Genomic DNA, 13,087 nt, shown 5'->3' on the forward strand with positions numbered 1-13,087 from the left:
GCTCAGGGACCCTGAGTGGGACATGGGCCACGGAGCACTGCCAGCTAGGGGACTCATGAAGGCTTCCTGGAGGAGGCAGCATCTGCTGCCAGGATCCAGCTTGTATTTCCATCTTGTAACCTACCTGAGGGATTTTTCTCCTTATACTGTGACTCTCTGCCAGCCCACCCCGGAAGCCATGCTGGAGCAGCCTCAGACAGGTTGTCAGACCTGTTCCCAGGCTAGCTGTGGGGGTGGACAGAGCTGCAGTTCTTGCCAGTAGATAAGTGTAGGTGTGGGATTTGGGAGATGCCGCCCCACCTGTGCTTATTGGGTAACCCAGACATTTCTCCATCGCCAGGCATGGGCATGGGGGTGAGGGGTGCTGAGCTGCCAGGCTGCCAGGCTGCCAGGCTGCTGGAGCACCAGCAGTGGGCAGAGGCAGGGCTGAGGTCAAGGTAGGAGCAGAGTCCACTCATTCGGAGGCAGAATGTCTGGGAAAGGGAGCAAAGGTGTGGCAGACGACCCGGGGCCGGAGCCCACGCTGGGGTATGTGGGGCTGCTGGGAGCGGGTGGATTGAGGTGGGGGGCCTTAGGGTAAAATGCACTGGGTGGGGGCAGCAGCTTGGGGACAGGATGTGGGACCATGGAGAGGGGGAAGGGGTGAGACTGCCGAGGGGCTTGGGGCTGCAGGGTACAGCCGTGGGCATGGACCACACTCAGGGTGAGGAGGCACTAGTCCTCCACCAAGCCTCACTTTCCCCTGCGGAGACTCCCAGGAAGCAGCCTCAGAGATGAGGCATGTTCCCCTAGAACCCCAGGGGCGGGTAAGAGGAGCTCCCTGGCTGGGGGAGGAGGCAGCCTCATTGACCTCACCAAGGACTGGTGGGGGTCACCAGAGTTCGACTGGGATGTGCTGGGGAGTCAGGGTTGGGAAGGGGGTGCTTAGTGGTGAGGCCAGAGCTGAGTCTTAGGTTTCAGGTTTTATTTATTTATTTATTTTTTTGAGACAGAGCCTCAAGCTGTCCCCCTGGGTAGAGTGCTATGGCTTCACTGTTCACAGCAACCTCCAACTCCTGGGCTCAAGCGAGTCTCCTGCCTCAGCCTCCCAAGTAGCTGGGACCACAGGCGCCCGCCACAACGCCCGGCTATTTTTTGGTTGCAGCCATTATTGTTGTTTGGCAGGTCTGGGCTGGATTCGAACCCGCCACCTTAGGTGTATGTGGCTGGCGCCTTAGCCGCTTGAGCCACAGGCGCCGAGCCCAGGCTTCAGGTTTTAAAAGCAATATTCATCTCTCATTTCTGATTCTAGAAATACTATATTCTTTTTTTTCTTTTTCTTTTTGAGACAGAGCCTCAAGCTGTCTCCCTGGATAGAGTGCTCTGGCATCACAGCTCACAGCAACCTCCAACTCCTGGGCTTATGTGATTCTCTTGCCTCAGCCTCCCAAGTAGCTGGGACAACAGGCATCTGCCACAACGCCCAGCCATTTTTTGGTTGTAGTTGTCATTGTTGTTTGGTGGGCCAGAGCTAGATTTGAACCTGCCAGCTCTGGTGTATGTGGCCGGCGCCTTAGCTGCTTGAGCTACAGGCGCCAAGCCAAAAATACTATATTCTTATTGTACAAAATATCAAAATTATGGAAGATGTTGGGACGACAAAATTGAGGAGCATTTGGATGCAGAGGCTCACATCTGTCATCCCAGCACTTTGGGAGGTGAGAGGATTGCATGAAGCCAGCGAGTTTGAGACTAGCCTGGGCAACATAGCAAGACCCCTCCATCTCTACAAAAAATTTAAAAATTAGCTGAGTGTGGTGGCATGCGCCTGTAGTCCCAGTTACTCAGGGAGATGAAGAGGATCATTTGAGCCCAAGAATTTGAGGCTACAGTGAGCTATAATTGTACTCGTGCCACTGCACTCTAGCCTGGGTGACAGAGTGAGACCTTGTCTTTAAAAAAAAACAAAAGCACAGGGCACACATTGGTTGGCAGGTACATGGTCACAATGTTGGTTGGGAGGGGAATGTGGGGAGCACACAAACCAGATTGAACCCGTTATTTAGCAGCTGTGAGGAAGGCACATCAAGTTGCCTCCTGGAGCCTCAGTTTCCTCATCTTTTGAATGGGGTGGTAACAATACCATCAGGCTTTAACAAGATGCTGTGTGCACCTATAGCTGTGAGCACTTGTGAGCACGTAGGTTTACCTTCTTCTAGCCTCTGTGAGGGTGAGTCCACTGCCCACAGGATGAATCCCGGTTCTCTAGCTCTCTAAATCTTCCCCACAGGGCCTTTGCACATACTGGTCCCTCTGTGCAGAGTTCTTGCCCTCCATAAGGCCCTGTCCTGCCATCACTATCACCCAGTGTAGTCGGAGCCGGCTGGGAGGTCTCAGCCCACCTCTGGAAGGCACCCATAGTGTGCTGATCATTTTCACAATTATATTGTTCTCAGTGTCATTGTTCTGCATCTGGATGTACCAAGAGGGCTGGCCAAGTCTGGGGTGCTCACCTCCTGCTGAGCAGCCAGGAGTCCCTAGCCAGCCCCACACTAGTGAGTGCTGGGACCCCTCCTACACCATGGTCAGGCGAGGCAAGACAGTGCCTAAGATGAGAGACAGGGCTAAGGTCCAGATCCAGCCCCTGGAGAGGCTGTGAGACCTCAGCCCATCTCTCTCCTCATTTGTCAAGCAGACGCTGCTGGCTTCTCAGTTACTCTATTGAGTACCAGGTGTGTACAAGTGAGGACACAGGTGATGACTTTTGAGAAAGGGCAGAGGTCTCCCACCTCACCTCCCCATCTGCCTCACCTGGGAAAGGTGCAATTGAGCTGGAGCCAGGGTCCTGGGATGGACATCAAGACACCTGTGTGTCATAGCTCCTCTACCTTGGGCCTTGAATCAGGGCAGAGACAGCTCTACCAGGGAGCCATGGAAGAACTTAGAGCTGGGCTGATGTGAACAGGAACTGCTTAAAGCCTCGGCAAGGGCCCAGATGTGGTGGCTCATGCCCGTAATCCTGGCACTCTGGGAGGCTGAGGTGGGTGAATTTCTTGACCTTAAGAAGATCAGCCTGAGCAAGAGTAAGACCTTGTCTCTACTAAAAGAATAGAAAAACCAGCTGGGCATGTGGTGGGCACCTGTAGTCCCATCCCAAGTACTCAGGGGGCTGAGGTTAGAGGATTGCTTGAACCCTAGAGTTTGAGGTTGCTGTGAGCTGTGATGCTATAGCACTCTAGCTTGGGCAACTGAGTGAGATGGTCTCAAAAAAAAAAAAAAAATAAAAAGCCCCAGCAGGGAAATCTGGGGGCGTGCCAGTGACAGTGCGGACGCTGGCATTGCAGGCAGAGCAGTGGGGCGGGCCCTGCAGCCCAGATCCTGGAACTTCACCAGCTGCCAGAGGGGACCCAGGCAGCCCCACCCAGCCCAGCTTCTCCAGGAAGCACGCCCAGGAATGGCCCATCGCCCCTTGGGGCCAAGGACCATTTCCCTCTGCCCTCCACTCACTCTCTGGGGCAGAACCTGGGTGAGCCTTCTCAGGTCTGGCATAACCCAGAGCCCCCTCCAGCCCAAGACAGGGGTTGAGCATAGCCAGTAGTCAGGTCTTTGCTGAGTGCCAGCTGCATGCTTCATCCTCCTCCAGGCCCTCAGGGGAGGGCCAGGCAGTGAGTGGGGTGGAGTGGGGGGTGCCAAAGGGAGAGAGGTGACTCTGCATGTATGACTGGGAAGGCGCTCTGTGGGTTCCTGTTGGAGCATGTGCTCAGGCTGGGATTACCACTGAGCCCGGGGCCAGCTGCAGTCTTTGTCTTATCTTTCATAAGAACAGTGACCATGGTAGGAAGGTCAGCAGGCCCTGTCCACAGGGAAGTGCTGGTCCCACCTCACATAGGAGCAGAGTGACTAATGGTGGGCAGGTGCAGATGGGGCCACCAGCCTACAGGGCACCTGGGGAGATGCTGAGCCTTGCTCACTACTCGCTCCCACCGCCAATGCCAGTGCAGTGCTGGGCAGAGGTACTGGGCATGGCCCTGTGGCACATTGCTGTAAGCTAAAGACTGCCATGTCCCCATGCTGACACACAGGGATACACACAGACACTCAGACACACATGTACAGAGACAGACACACAAATGTGCAAATGTGTAAACATGCATGGTGCAGAGACACACAGGATCTGCACCCCATTTGCTGCCCCTGGGCGGGGTGCTCAGAAACACCCCTTGTCCCGGGTCTTGGCAGTCCTTGGCCTGATCCCTCCTCCACTTTCAACCCCAGTGTGGTGGGGCTCCCCAGGGCAGTCCCAGCTCTGCCATCCTGCCCTCACCTCTCACCTATGTCCTCAGAACATTCTCTGATTCTGCTTGAGACCCTGCTTCTAGGACCAGCTGAGGGCCACCCTTACTCCAGAGCAAGCACTAAACCCTCTTCAGCACTAGGGCACCAGATGTGTGTTCCCCTATGGCCAAGCTCAGGCCTCAGTTTCCCCATCTAATACCCCAAAGCTCTGAGGCCTCAGAGGCCCCTGAGCCCCTGGTTTAGTCTAGGGAGAGGCCTGCTTGTCAACTGTGCACATGGCCTGGGTGGTCTGGGTGGGGGTGGCCAGGAGCTGATGCAGGTGAGTGTGCGTGTCCATGGGAGAGGAGTATGGTTGTTGGGTGGCCAGGGTCAAGTGAGGTGTGGATGTGCTGGGCACCAGGGGAGGAGGGCTGCAGTCCACTTAGGTGTCAGGAGGCTGAGCCCAGGGCCCTCCCCCACGAGTATGATGGGGAGGCAGGTGAGTAGAGGGCCACAGGCAGCCCCTGGCCCCTATGGGGTCCTTCTAGTCGGTCCCAGCGTATATACCAGGCAGGGGTGTCCATGAGCCCCCACAAGTGCAGGCAGGGGTGGGAACTCATGTAATGAGGGGCAGCCCCAGCTGTCCAGTCCATGCTGACACCTCCACCAGGATGGATCCCTTTGAGGACACTCTGCGGCGGCTGCGGGAGGCCTTCGCCACGGGGTGCACACGGCCGGCTGAGTTCCGGGCTGCGCAGCTCAGGGGCCTGAGCCGCTTCCTTCAGGACAACAAGCAGCTACTGCAGGATGCGCTGGCCCAGGACCTGAGCAAGGTGGGCACGGGTGACTCCAGGCAGGGGTGTCCCTGTCCTCACCGAGGAGGTCTGTGCCCTCCAAGGTGACCGGTTGTGTGCCCAGTTGATTCCATGTAGTTAACACATTCTCCCCTGGCAAGTGCAGTGTGACAGGCTCCATACATTAACTCATGAACACCCAGAGCCATCCTGTGAGGCAGGTTTGATTTCTGACCCTGCATTACAAATGGGGAAACTGAGGCACTCAGGGATTTATGTCCCATGCCTGATGGCACACAGCCAGGAAGTGGCAGGTCAGAATTGCAGTGGGCACCAGAGCCTAGCTCTTGGCTTGTGTGTGGCTTCCACAGGACAGCTGTGCACTGTAGGGACTGTCTCTGAAGGGGTGACTCTTCCTACCTGGCCCTGGCCTGACACTCCCAAACTTCTATCCCCACAGTCGGCCTTTGAGGCGGACATGTCAGAGCTCGTTATCTGCCAGAATGAGGTGGATCTGGCCCTCAGGAACCTGCAGGCCTGGATGAAGGATGAGCCGGCTGCCACCAACATGGTGAGTCCTGCTGACAGTGGGAGAATCTGAAGTAGGCCCCTTCCTGCCATGGCTGGTCACTGACTTTCAAAAGACCTTGTCTTCTTCTGGGCTCTGTCATGCAGGGAGCTGGGACCTCGTGTGCAGGGAGTGGGTTCTGGGGGGATCCTAGGAGGGGGCTTACTGTCTGCCCTGCACCCTAGATCACGAAACTGGACTCAGCCTTCATCCGGAAGGAGCCCTTCGGCCTGGTGCTCATCATTGCCCCCTGGAACTACCCTGTGAACCTGACACTGGTGCCCTTGGTGGGTGCCCTGGCTGCAGGTGAGGAGAGGGCCCCATGTCCACCTAGCCTACTGCCTTTCCCAAAGAGTACCTCCAGAGGCCAGTGCACGTGGGGCCTCTGAGCCCAGCCCTACGTGGACATGGGGGCCTGGCCTCCCTTAAGACTTCCTCACCTGCCCTTGCAGGGAACTGTGTGGTGCTGAAGCCGTCAGAAATCAGCAAGGGCACAGAGAAGGTCCTGGCTGAGGTGCTGCCCCAGTACCTGGACCAGGTGAGGATGGCCCCGCCCCAGCAGCACCTGGTGTCCCCACACCCCACCCTGCTAGCTGAAGAGGTCCCCTGTCCCTAGCTGGCCCCTGAGCCACCTGTCCACTTTGCAGAGCTGCTTTGCTGTGGTGCTGGGTGGGCCCCAAGAGACTGGGCAGCTGCTGGAGCACAAGTTCGACTACATCCTCTTCACAGGTGAGGGTGGCTCTGCCTGGGTCCTAGAGGGAGGGGACAGAAGGGAACAGAGTAGGGAAGGCTGAGTAGGGAGAGAAGAGGCCGTGGCTGGTGTGGGGGCATATGGAGAGCTGAGGGTGTTGGGAATTGCAACCATCCTGGGCAGGCCAGGCCCATGCAGTCCTGGAAAGAAAGGCTCCTGGGATCTCTGTGGGTGAGGCCGAATTGGCAGGGAGAGGTGGGTGGGGCAGCCCAGGACTTAGCCCGAGGAGGGTCCCTGTGGAAAGAAAGGGTCCAGGAATCAGGTGCCTGGATTATCTGACCAATGCTTATTACGCCCCTATAGAGCCCAGGTGTAGGCAAGATGGTCATGGCCACCGCTTCTCCAGGAAGTACAGGGCCCCAGGCCCAGGCCATCCCACCTTGTCCACATGACACTCTGGTTCCCACCCATGCCCAGGGAGCCCTCGTGTGGGCAGGATTGTCATGACTGCTGCCACCAAGTACCTGACACCTGTCACTCTGGAGCTGGGGGGTAAGAACCCCTGCTACGTAGATGACAACTGTGACCCCCAGACCGTGGCCAACCGTGTGGCCTGGTTCCGCTACTTCAATGCTGGCCAGACCTGCGTGGCCCCTGACTACATCCTGTGCAGCCCTGAAACTCAGGAGCGCCTGCTGCCTGCCCTGCAGAGCGCCATCACCCGCTTCTATGGCGATGACCCCCAGAGTTCCCCAAACCTGGGCCGCATCATCAACCAGAAGCACTTCCAGCGTCTGCAGGCTCTGCTGGGTTGTGGCCGCGTGGCCATTGGTGGCCAGAGCGACGAGAGTGAGCGCTACATTGGTGGGTCCCACTTGCCCTGCCATGCTGGAGGGGCCAGGGCTGGGCCATGAGCCTGAGCCAGAAACCTGGGTCTGCTTGTCAGAGCCCAGCCCTGATCCCAGTTCTTACTGCCATGTTCCCTGACTCTAACGCTCCTGTGGCCGTGGCTCTCAGCCTGTGACTCTGCGATTCCAAATAAAGTTCCCACAGCTCTGGATTTGTTGCACTCACACAAGGGTCCAGGATGCTAAGACTCTAAACTCCCTTCCCGTCATCTCTGTCCCAAAAGGCTGTGACTCCACAGTCCATAGGCTTATAATTCCCAGGTTCTAAACTCTGATGGCCTGGTCCTGAGCTCCTCAGTCTCCTGGGCCCATGTGGCTCAGCATCTCATAGTGACACTGTGGCTTGAACATTCTGGGTGCTGTTACCTTGGACTCCATGGTTCTAACTTCCCATGACCCCTGATTATGAGACCAAAGTTAGGGGATTCTCTGGGCCCCACAGGCTAGCAGCCTGGAGAAGCGCCCACGGTCCCTTTCTTGGGGACTCTGGGAGATTTTCCTCCCTAGGAACCCCTGAATCCTGGAATCCTGGGAAGTCAGGCCCTAAGTCTCTACAGTCTGGGTTCCTGGGGAGGTCGGGTCCTGGCCATGGCCCAAAGGCTGAACTGTCCCTGTGCCTGTAGCCCCCACAGTGCTGGTGGATGTGCAGGAGACAGAGCCGGTGATGCAGGAGGAGATCTTTGGGCCCATCCTGCCCATCATGAACGTGCGGAGCCTGGATGAGGCCATCGACTTCATCACACGGCGGGAAAAGCCCCTGGCCCTGTACGCCTTCTCCAACAGCCGCCAGGTGGGGCTTGGCGAGTTGGGGCCAACAGGGGCTGAAAGGGGCACATTGGCCATCATCCCCTTTCCACAGCCCTTCTTGGAGGGCTTCAGGGCAGCAGATTTCTCGAGTGTGACTATAATCCCGGTCACCTGGTACAACTGCATCCTACATAAGGTGCTGTGAAGGGGACTTAGCAGGGTTAAAATCTGATGGGTGTGTGGCTGGCAGTGTCTGTCCTGACTGGGGTGACTTGCACTTGGATAAAGAGGTGCCCTTTTCCATCTGGCCTGTCCAGAGCACTCCCTTTTCCTGGACCATGGAAAGGTTTACAAGGGCAAGCAGAGCCCTGGATGGGGTAGGAGGCAGGACAAAGTGTGCCCTGTTAGGCAGGGCCAGGCTGGTTGTGTAGGGCTGTAGTGCAGGACCCTACCCTTACTGCCATATCTTATGGCCAGGGGTTTCCTCTTTCTCTGCATCACATAAGTCATGATGCCCATGGCCCCCTAAACATCCCTGAGAAGGTGCTGTCGCCTAGGAAGGGCTTGGGGGGAGAGGCAAGCTTGGTAGATGGTGGAGAAGAAGCAGCCATCAGAGATACTAGGACCCCTCTCCCTTCCCCGTGGGATGTCCAAGCTCAAGCGCCTTTCCCTGATGACTGGAGCCCACCCCTCCCCCAGGTGGTGGACCAGATGCTGAATCGGACCAGCAGCGGCAATTTCGGAGGCAACGAGGGCTTCATCTACATGTTGCTGCCATCCCTGCCACTAGGGGGAGTGGGTGAGTCGCTGCCCTCCTTCACGCTGTCCAGTCCCCCATCTCCAGGAAGGCCCTTCACTCACTGTCCCGGCTTTGGGCCTCTCAAGGCCTCAGTTTCCCTCTGTGCCAGTGGCCCTTCGGATGGCTCTCTCCGAGCTCCCTGCTGCTGTCAGCTCCTGGCAGGGAGCTGCCTTGCCTCAGGCCCTTGCTTTCTGTGCCCATGCAGGGAACAGCGGGATGGGCAGGTACCACGGCAAGTTCTCCTTCGACACCTTCTCCCACCACCGTGCCTGCCTGCTCTCCCACCCAGGCCTGGAGAAGCTCAATGACCTTCGCTACCCGCCTTACACAGACCGGAGCCAGCAGCTTTTGAGGTGGGCGGTGGGCTCCTGGACGTGTACCCTCCTGTGAGGCCCAGCAGGTCACAGCGGGGAGCCGGGATGCTCTGGCCCACCCACATCCTCATGCTCCCTCCAGACCATAGAGTTTCAGGGCCTCGGGTTGCTGGGCCAGAGCCATGTGAAAGGGGCTGAGAAGCGGGTTTTGGCTACTACCCTGGATGGCTGCTCAAGGAAGGCCAAGAGGCCATGAAATGTGACAAGTGTCTCCATCAGCCCACCCCAATTCCAGCCCTTTGCTCTCTCAGTCATGGTCACGGCTGACGGTCCCAGATATTGAACAAAGACGGTGCCCTGCCTGCTTCAACGCAGCAACACTGATGACTTAGAGAGCCTTGAGCCCCTGCTGGTCTCTGCTCACTGCTCTGTCCTCCAGGGACCTCCTCACAGCCCAGATGGTCTCTGTGGCACCCCTGGCTCACAGTGCCACACACTTACCCATAGCAGCCCCTCCCACCCAGAAAGCTTGGGTCTGCAACGCTCCTCGACCCTGCCGGGTGACGGGTCTCTTGACTTCTCCAATTCTCAGTTTCCCTGTGTGAAAGCTGCTAGAACAAAATGAGGTCACTTATGTCAAACCTAACAAAATGGAGGCAGGGGAGGCTGTGAAGAAGCCTTCACACATACATGCCCATGACAGGACTTAACATTAGGGCCAGTAAGGGGCAGGTCACAGGAGCTTCTTTGAGAGTGCAATGTCCAGGGAAGGTGTCCCCATAAGGACACCTACCTAACAGCTCTGTCTCCACCGATGAATAAATGCCAACCCCTGTAGTGAACCTGCCACCTGTGGACCTTACTGCAAAGCAGCTCACAGCAGCTCTTTGTTTTTAAAAGCTTCTCCTTTGCTGTGACCCCCGCTCCCCTCGGATATGCCTATGATCCATCATTGCACATACAGGCTGGATAGCAGTCCTCGGCTGTGTCCCCAGATAAACCTGTCTGCTCTGGAGAGTCTGTGTTTCTTTTTATTTATTTATTTATTTATTTTTGCAGTTTTTGGCTGGGGCTGGGTTTGAACCCGCCACCTCCAGGATATGGGGCCGGCGCCCTACTCCTTTGAGCCATAGGTGCTGCCCCCGAGAGTCTGTGTTTCTTTGGCTCTTTCTTTCCTTTCCTTTTTTTTTGAGACTGAGTCTCAAGCTGTCACCCTAGGTAGAGTGCCGTGGCATCAGTTCACAGCAACCTCCAACTCTTGGGCTCAAGAGATCCTCTTGCCTCAGCCTCCCGAGTAGCTAGGATTACAGATGCCACCACAATGCCCAGCTATGTTGTTGCAGTTGTCGTTGTTTAACTGGCATGCGCCAGGTTTGAACAAGGCAGCCACAATGTATGTGGCGGGCACCCTACCCACTGAGCTATGGGCACTGCCCTTTCCTTTCCTTTCTTTCATTCCCTCCCTCCCTCCCCGTTTCCCTCCTTTTCTTCCTTCCTTTTCTTTTTCTTTCTTTCTTTTTTTGGGAGACAGAATCTTGCTTTGTTGTCCGGGTCGGAGTACAGTGGTATCATCATACCTCACTGCAGCTCAAAACTCCTGGGTTCAAGTGACCCTCCTGACTCAGCCTTGGGTTAAGAGAGCAGCTGAGACTACAGGCGCTTGCCACTACACTCAACTAACTGTTCTATTTCTTGTAGAGATGCCTTGTTGCTCAGTATGGTCTTGAACCCTTGGCCTCAAACAATCCTCCTGCCTCGGCCTCCCAGAGTGCTAGGATTACAGGTGTGAGCCACCAAGCCCAGCCCTGAGTTTCTTTTTAGGCGGACATTTATCTTGTAAGATGAGGATGCTTGTCTGAGTTGATGTGAGCAGTCAATAGGTTTGCTCGTGTCTGGGGCCACCTTCACTGGAGATCCCATCCTCATGAGGGTTCCAACCTCACCAGACCCATCCTCATGGGGGACCTACCCTCACAGGGACCTGCCCTGCACCAGTGAGATCCCCACTCTGGGGTACAACTGAGCCAGCTTTGGGCACTGAGGCCCTGGCTTCAGAGATGACCTCGGTCACACACATGCTAGAGATCCCCAGGGCCATGTTAGTCTTGCCCTTAGTGATGCAGTCTCTCCTTGTCCAACATGTCCTGCTGCCATGAGGCTTGGGGTGGTCCCAGGGTCCCATTGGGAGTCTGGGATCAGATTCAGACATAGACGTTGGTTCCTATGTAGCAATTGGTTGCTATCTAGAGTAGACCATTGAGAAAAATGACAATATGGGTTGCATCCTTCTCCTGTGGGAACGGGTAAGCAGGGGTCAGGGTGGGGGGAAACAGGCTGGGAGGAGAGGGTGGAGAGGCACGTGGTGCAGGTGGATCTGTGCCTGGTGTGTGGCTAGGGGATGTGGGTCTGATTGCGGAGAAGGCACTGGGGGATCTGTGGGTTGGCCAGGGCCCCAGACCCCCAGCAGTACCCACCATGGAGCTGACAGCTATGATGAAGATGGAGGCCACCAGGGACCAGGGCCCAGCCCTGCCTCCTGATTGGGGGCACAAGAGAAATTCCAGATTCTTTCTTGATTCCATGCAGGGCATGGATGACCAGATGACCAAGGAGCTACTTCCTGTCAACACTGGAGAGGGGCTTGGGGGTCCTCAATGTGCTCTGGAGGAATACATAAATGACACATTCATTACCCCCAAGTGCTGGGGACTAAAATCTGTGCCTTCTACCCCCAAGTATGAGTTGGTTTGCTGGACAGTGAGGTCCGTGAGAGCAGCTACATGGTTATGTTCACTGATGTGTCCACAGTGTGCAGGAGCTGGCACATACCATGCGGGGGGTGAGTTAATGAAGGACGTGTGTGTGGAAGAGGGTGGGTGGGCAGACGGTGCTGTCCTGTTCTGCTGCCTCCCCCCAACGTCATGTGCGATGTTGTCCAGGCGAGGGTGTCAGGTGAGCAGTGAGGTGCATGAACTGTGTCTGGGATGTGGATTTGAGAGTCACCAGCAGACAAATGGTGTCTCCAGCCATCTGAAGGGGGTAAACAGAGGAAGGAGCCCTGGGGCTTCTGACAGCCCCAGGACAGCCAGTGTCCTTACTCTGAAGCTATAAGAAGCAAAAGTTTCCAGAAGGATGGAGTGCTGGGCAGACCAGGGAGGGGAACTGTTGGGATGTTGGCAGTGTAGAGTGAGAGACTGCAGGAGGGGTGAGCAGGGAATGAGGGGGATCAGGGCCAATCAGGAGGGTGATGGTCAGGCAGGAGGTCCCAAATGATCCCCCTGGGCCAACTTTACAGACTTGTGAGCTGGCTTAGGTTCTGAGCCCTTTCTGAGCCTCAGTTTCTCCAACCACAGTGAAGAAGTTGGATCCACTGATGCCCACAGTGGTACTGTCCTTTGCCCTCACCCGTGCCAGAGGCTGCCCAGTCTCCAGGCTTGTGCCTGCCCTGTGCCCCTCACCCCTTGCAGCTGCCCTTGACCAGGAGGAAGACAGGCAGAAGGCATGGCCCAGAGAGTACCCACTCTCTCCAGCCATACGGCCTGTCACTGCTCAGGGGTCAGGGCCAGGGGAGGCCCCTCTCCCTTCTAGGGCTCAGAGGTGGGGCTCTGCCCCTTCAGACTCTTCACACTGCTGCAACCAGGATGGCTGTCAGTATCTGCAAACACAGATGCATGCACATCCTCAGACAGGCAGATACTCACGAACACGGGGACACACACTTGCAGGTGCACACTTTGTTGGATTGGGGGCTACTGTTCTTGAGGGTTCCTGCACCTGCTCTTGGCACCCCTCCCCATCTATAAACACCCATCAAAACAAGGAAGCTGGGCTCGGCGCCTATAGCTCAACCGGCTAAGGCGTCAGCCATGTACACCTAAGGTGGCAGGTTGGAATCCCCAGCCCACCCCCCAAACAACACAATGACGGCTGCAACCGCGTTGTGGTGGGCGCCTGTGGTCCCAGCTACTTGGGAGGCGGAGGCAGGAGACTCGCTTGAGCCCAGGAGTTGGAG

The 13,087-nt window shown here is 56.6% G+C and overlaps 1 protein-coding gene across 2 annotated transcripts; it reads left to right on the forward strand.

Moving 5' to 3' along the window:
- Positions 1-384: 384 nt before the first annotated feature.
- LOC100964086 (aldehyde dehydrogenase family 3 member B2-like) lies at positions 385-10,090 on the forward strand. Of its 2 annotated transcripts, none has more exons than XM_003798307.3 (10): positions 385-528; positions 4,925-5,087; positions 5,509-5,619; positions 5,802-5,922; positions 6,069-6,154; positions 6,264-6,345; positions 6,785-7,171; positions 7,839-8,005; positions 8,662-8,761; positions 8,967-10,090. In XM_003798307.3, exons 1-10 carry the CDS (start codon positions 470-472, stop codon positions 9,149-9,151), a joined length of 1,461 nt encoding a protein of 486 aa, XP_003798355.2. In that variant the 5' UTR covers positions 385-469; the 3' UTR covers positions 9,152-10,090. The 2 variants fall into 2 exon arrangements, with proteins under 2 accessions (XP_003798355.2, XP_023374112.1); XM_023518344.1 differs by having other exon boundaries at positions 445-528; positions 4,889-5,087.
- The last annotated feature ends 2,997 nt before the right edge of the window (positions 10,091-13,087 follow it).

This window comes from Otolemur garnettii, unplaced genomic scaffold, assembly GCF_000181295.1.
Source record: "Otolemur garnettii isolate 467f Iridium unplaced genomic scaffold, OtoGar3 scaffold00134, whole genome shotgun sequence".
Taxonomy (NCBI): domain Eukaryota; kingdom Metazoa; phylum Chordata; class Mammalia; order Primates; family Galagidae; genus Otolemur; species Otolemur garnettii.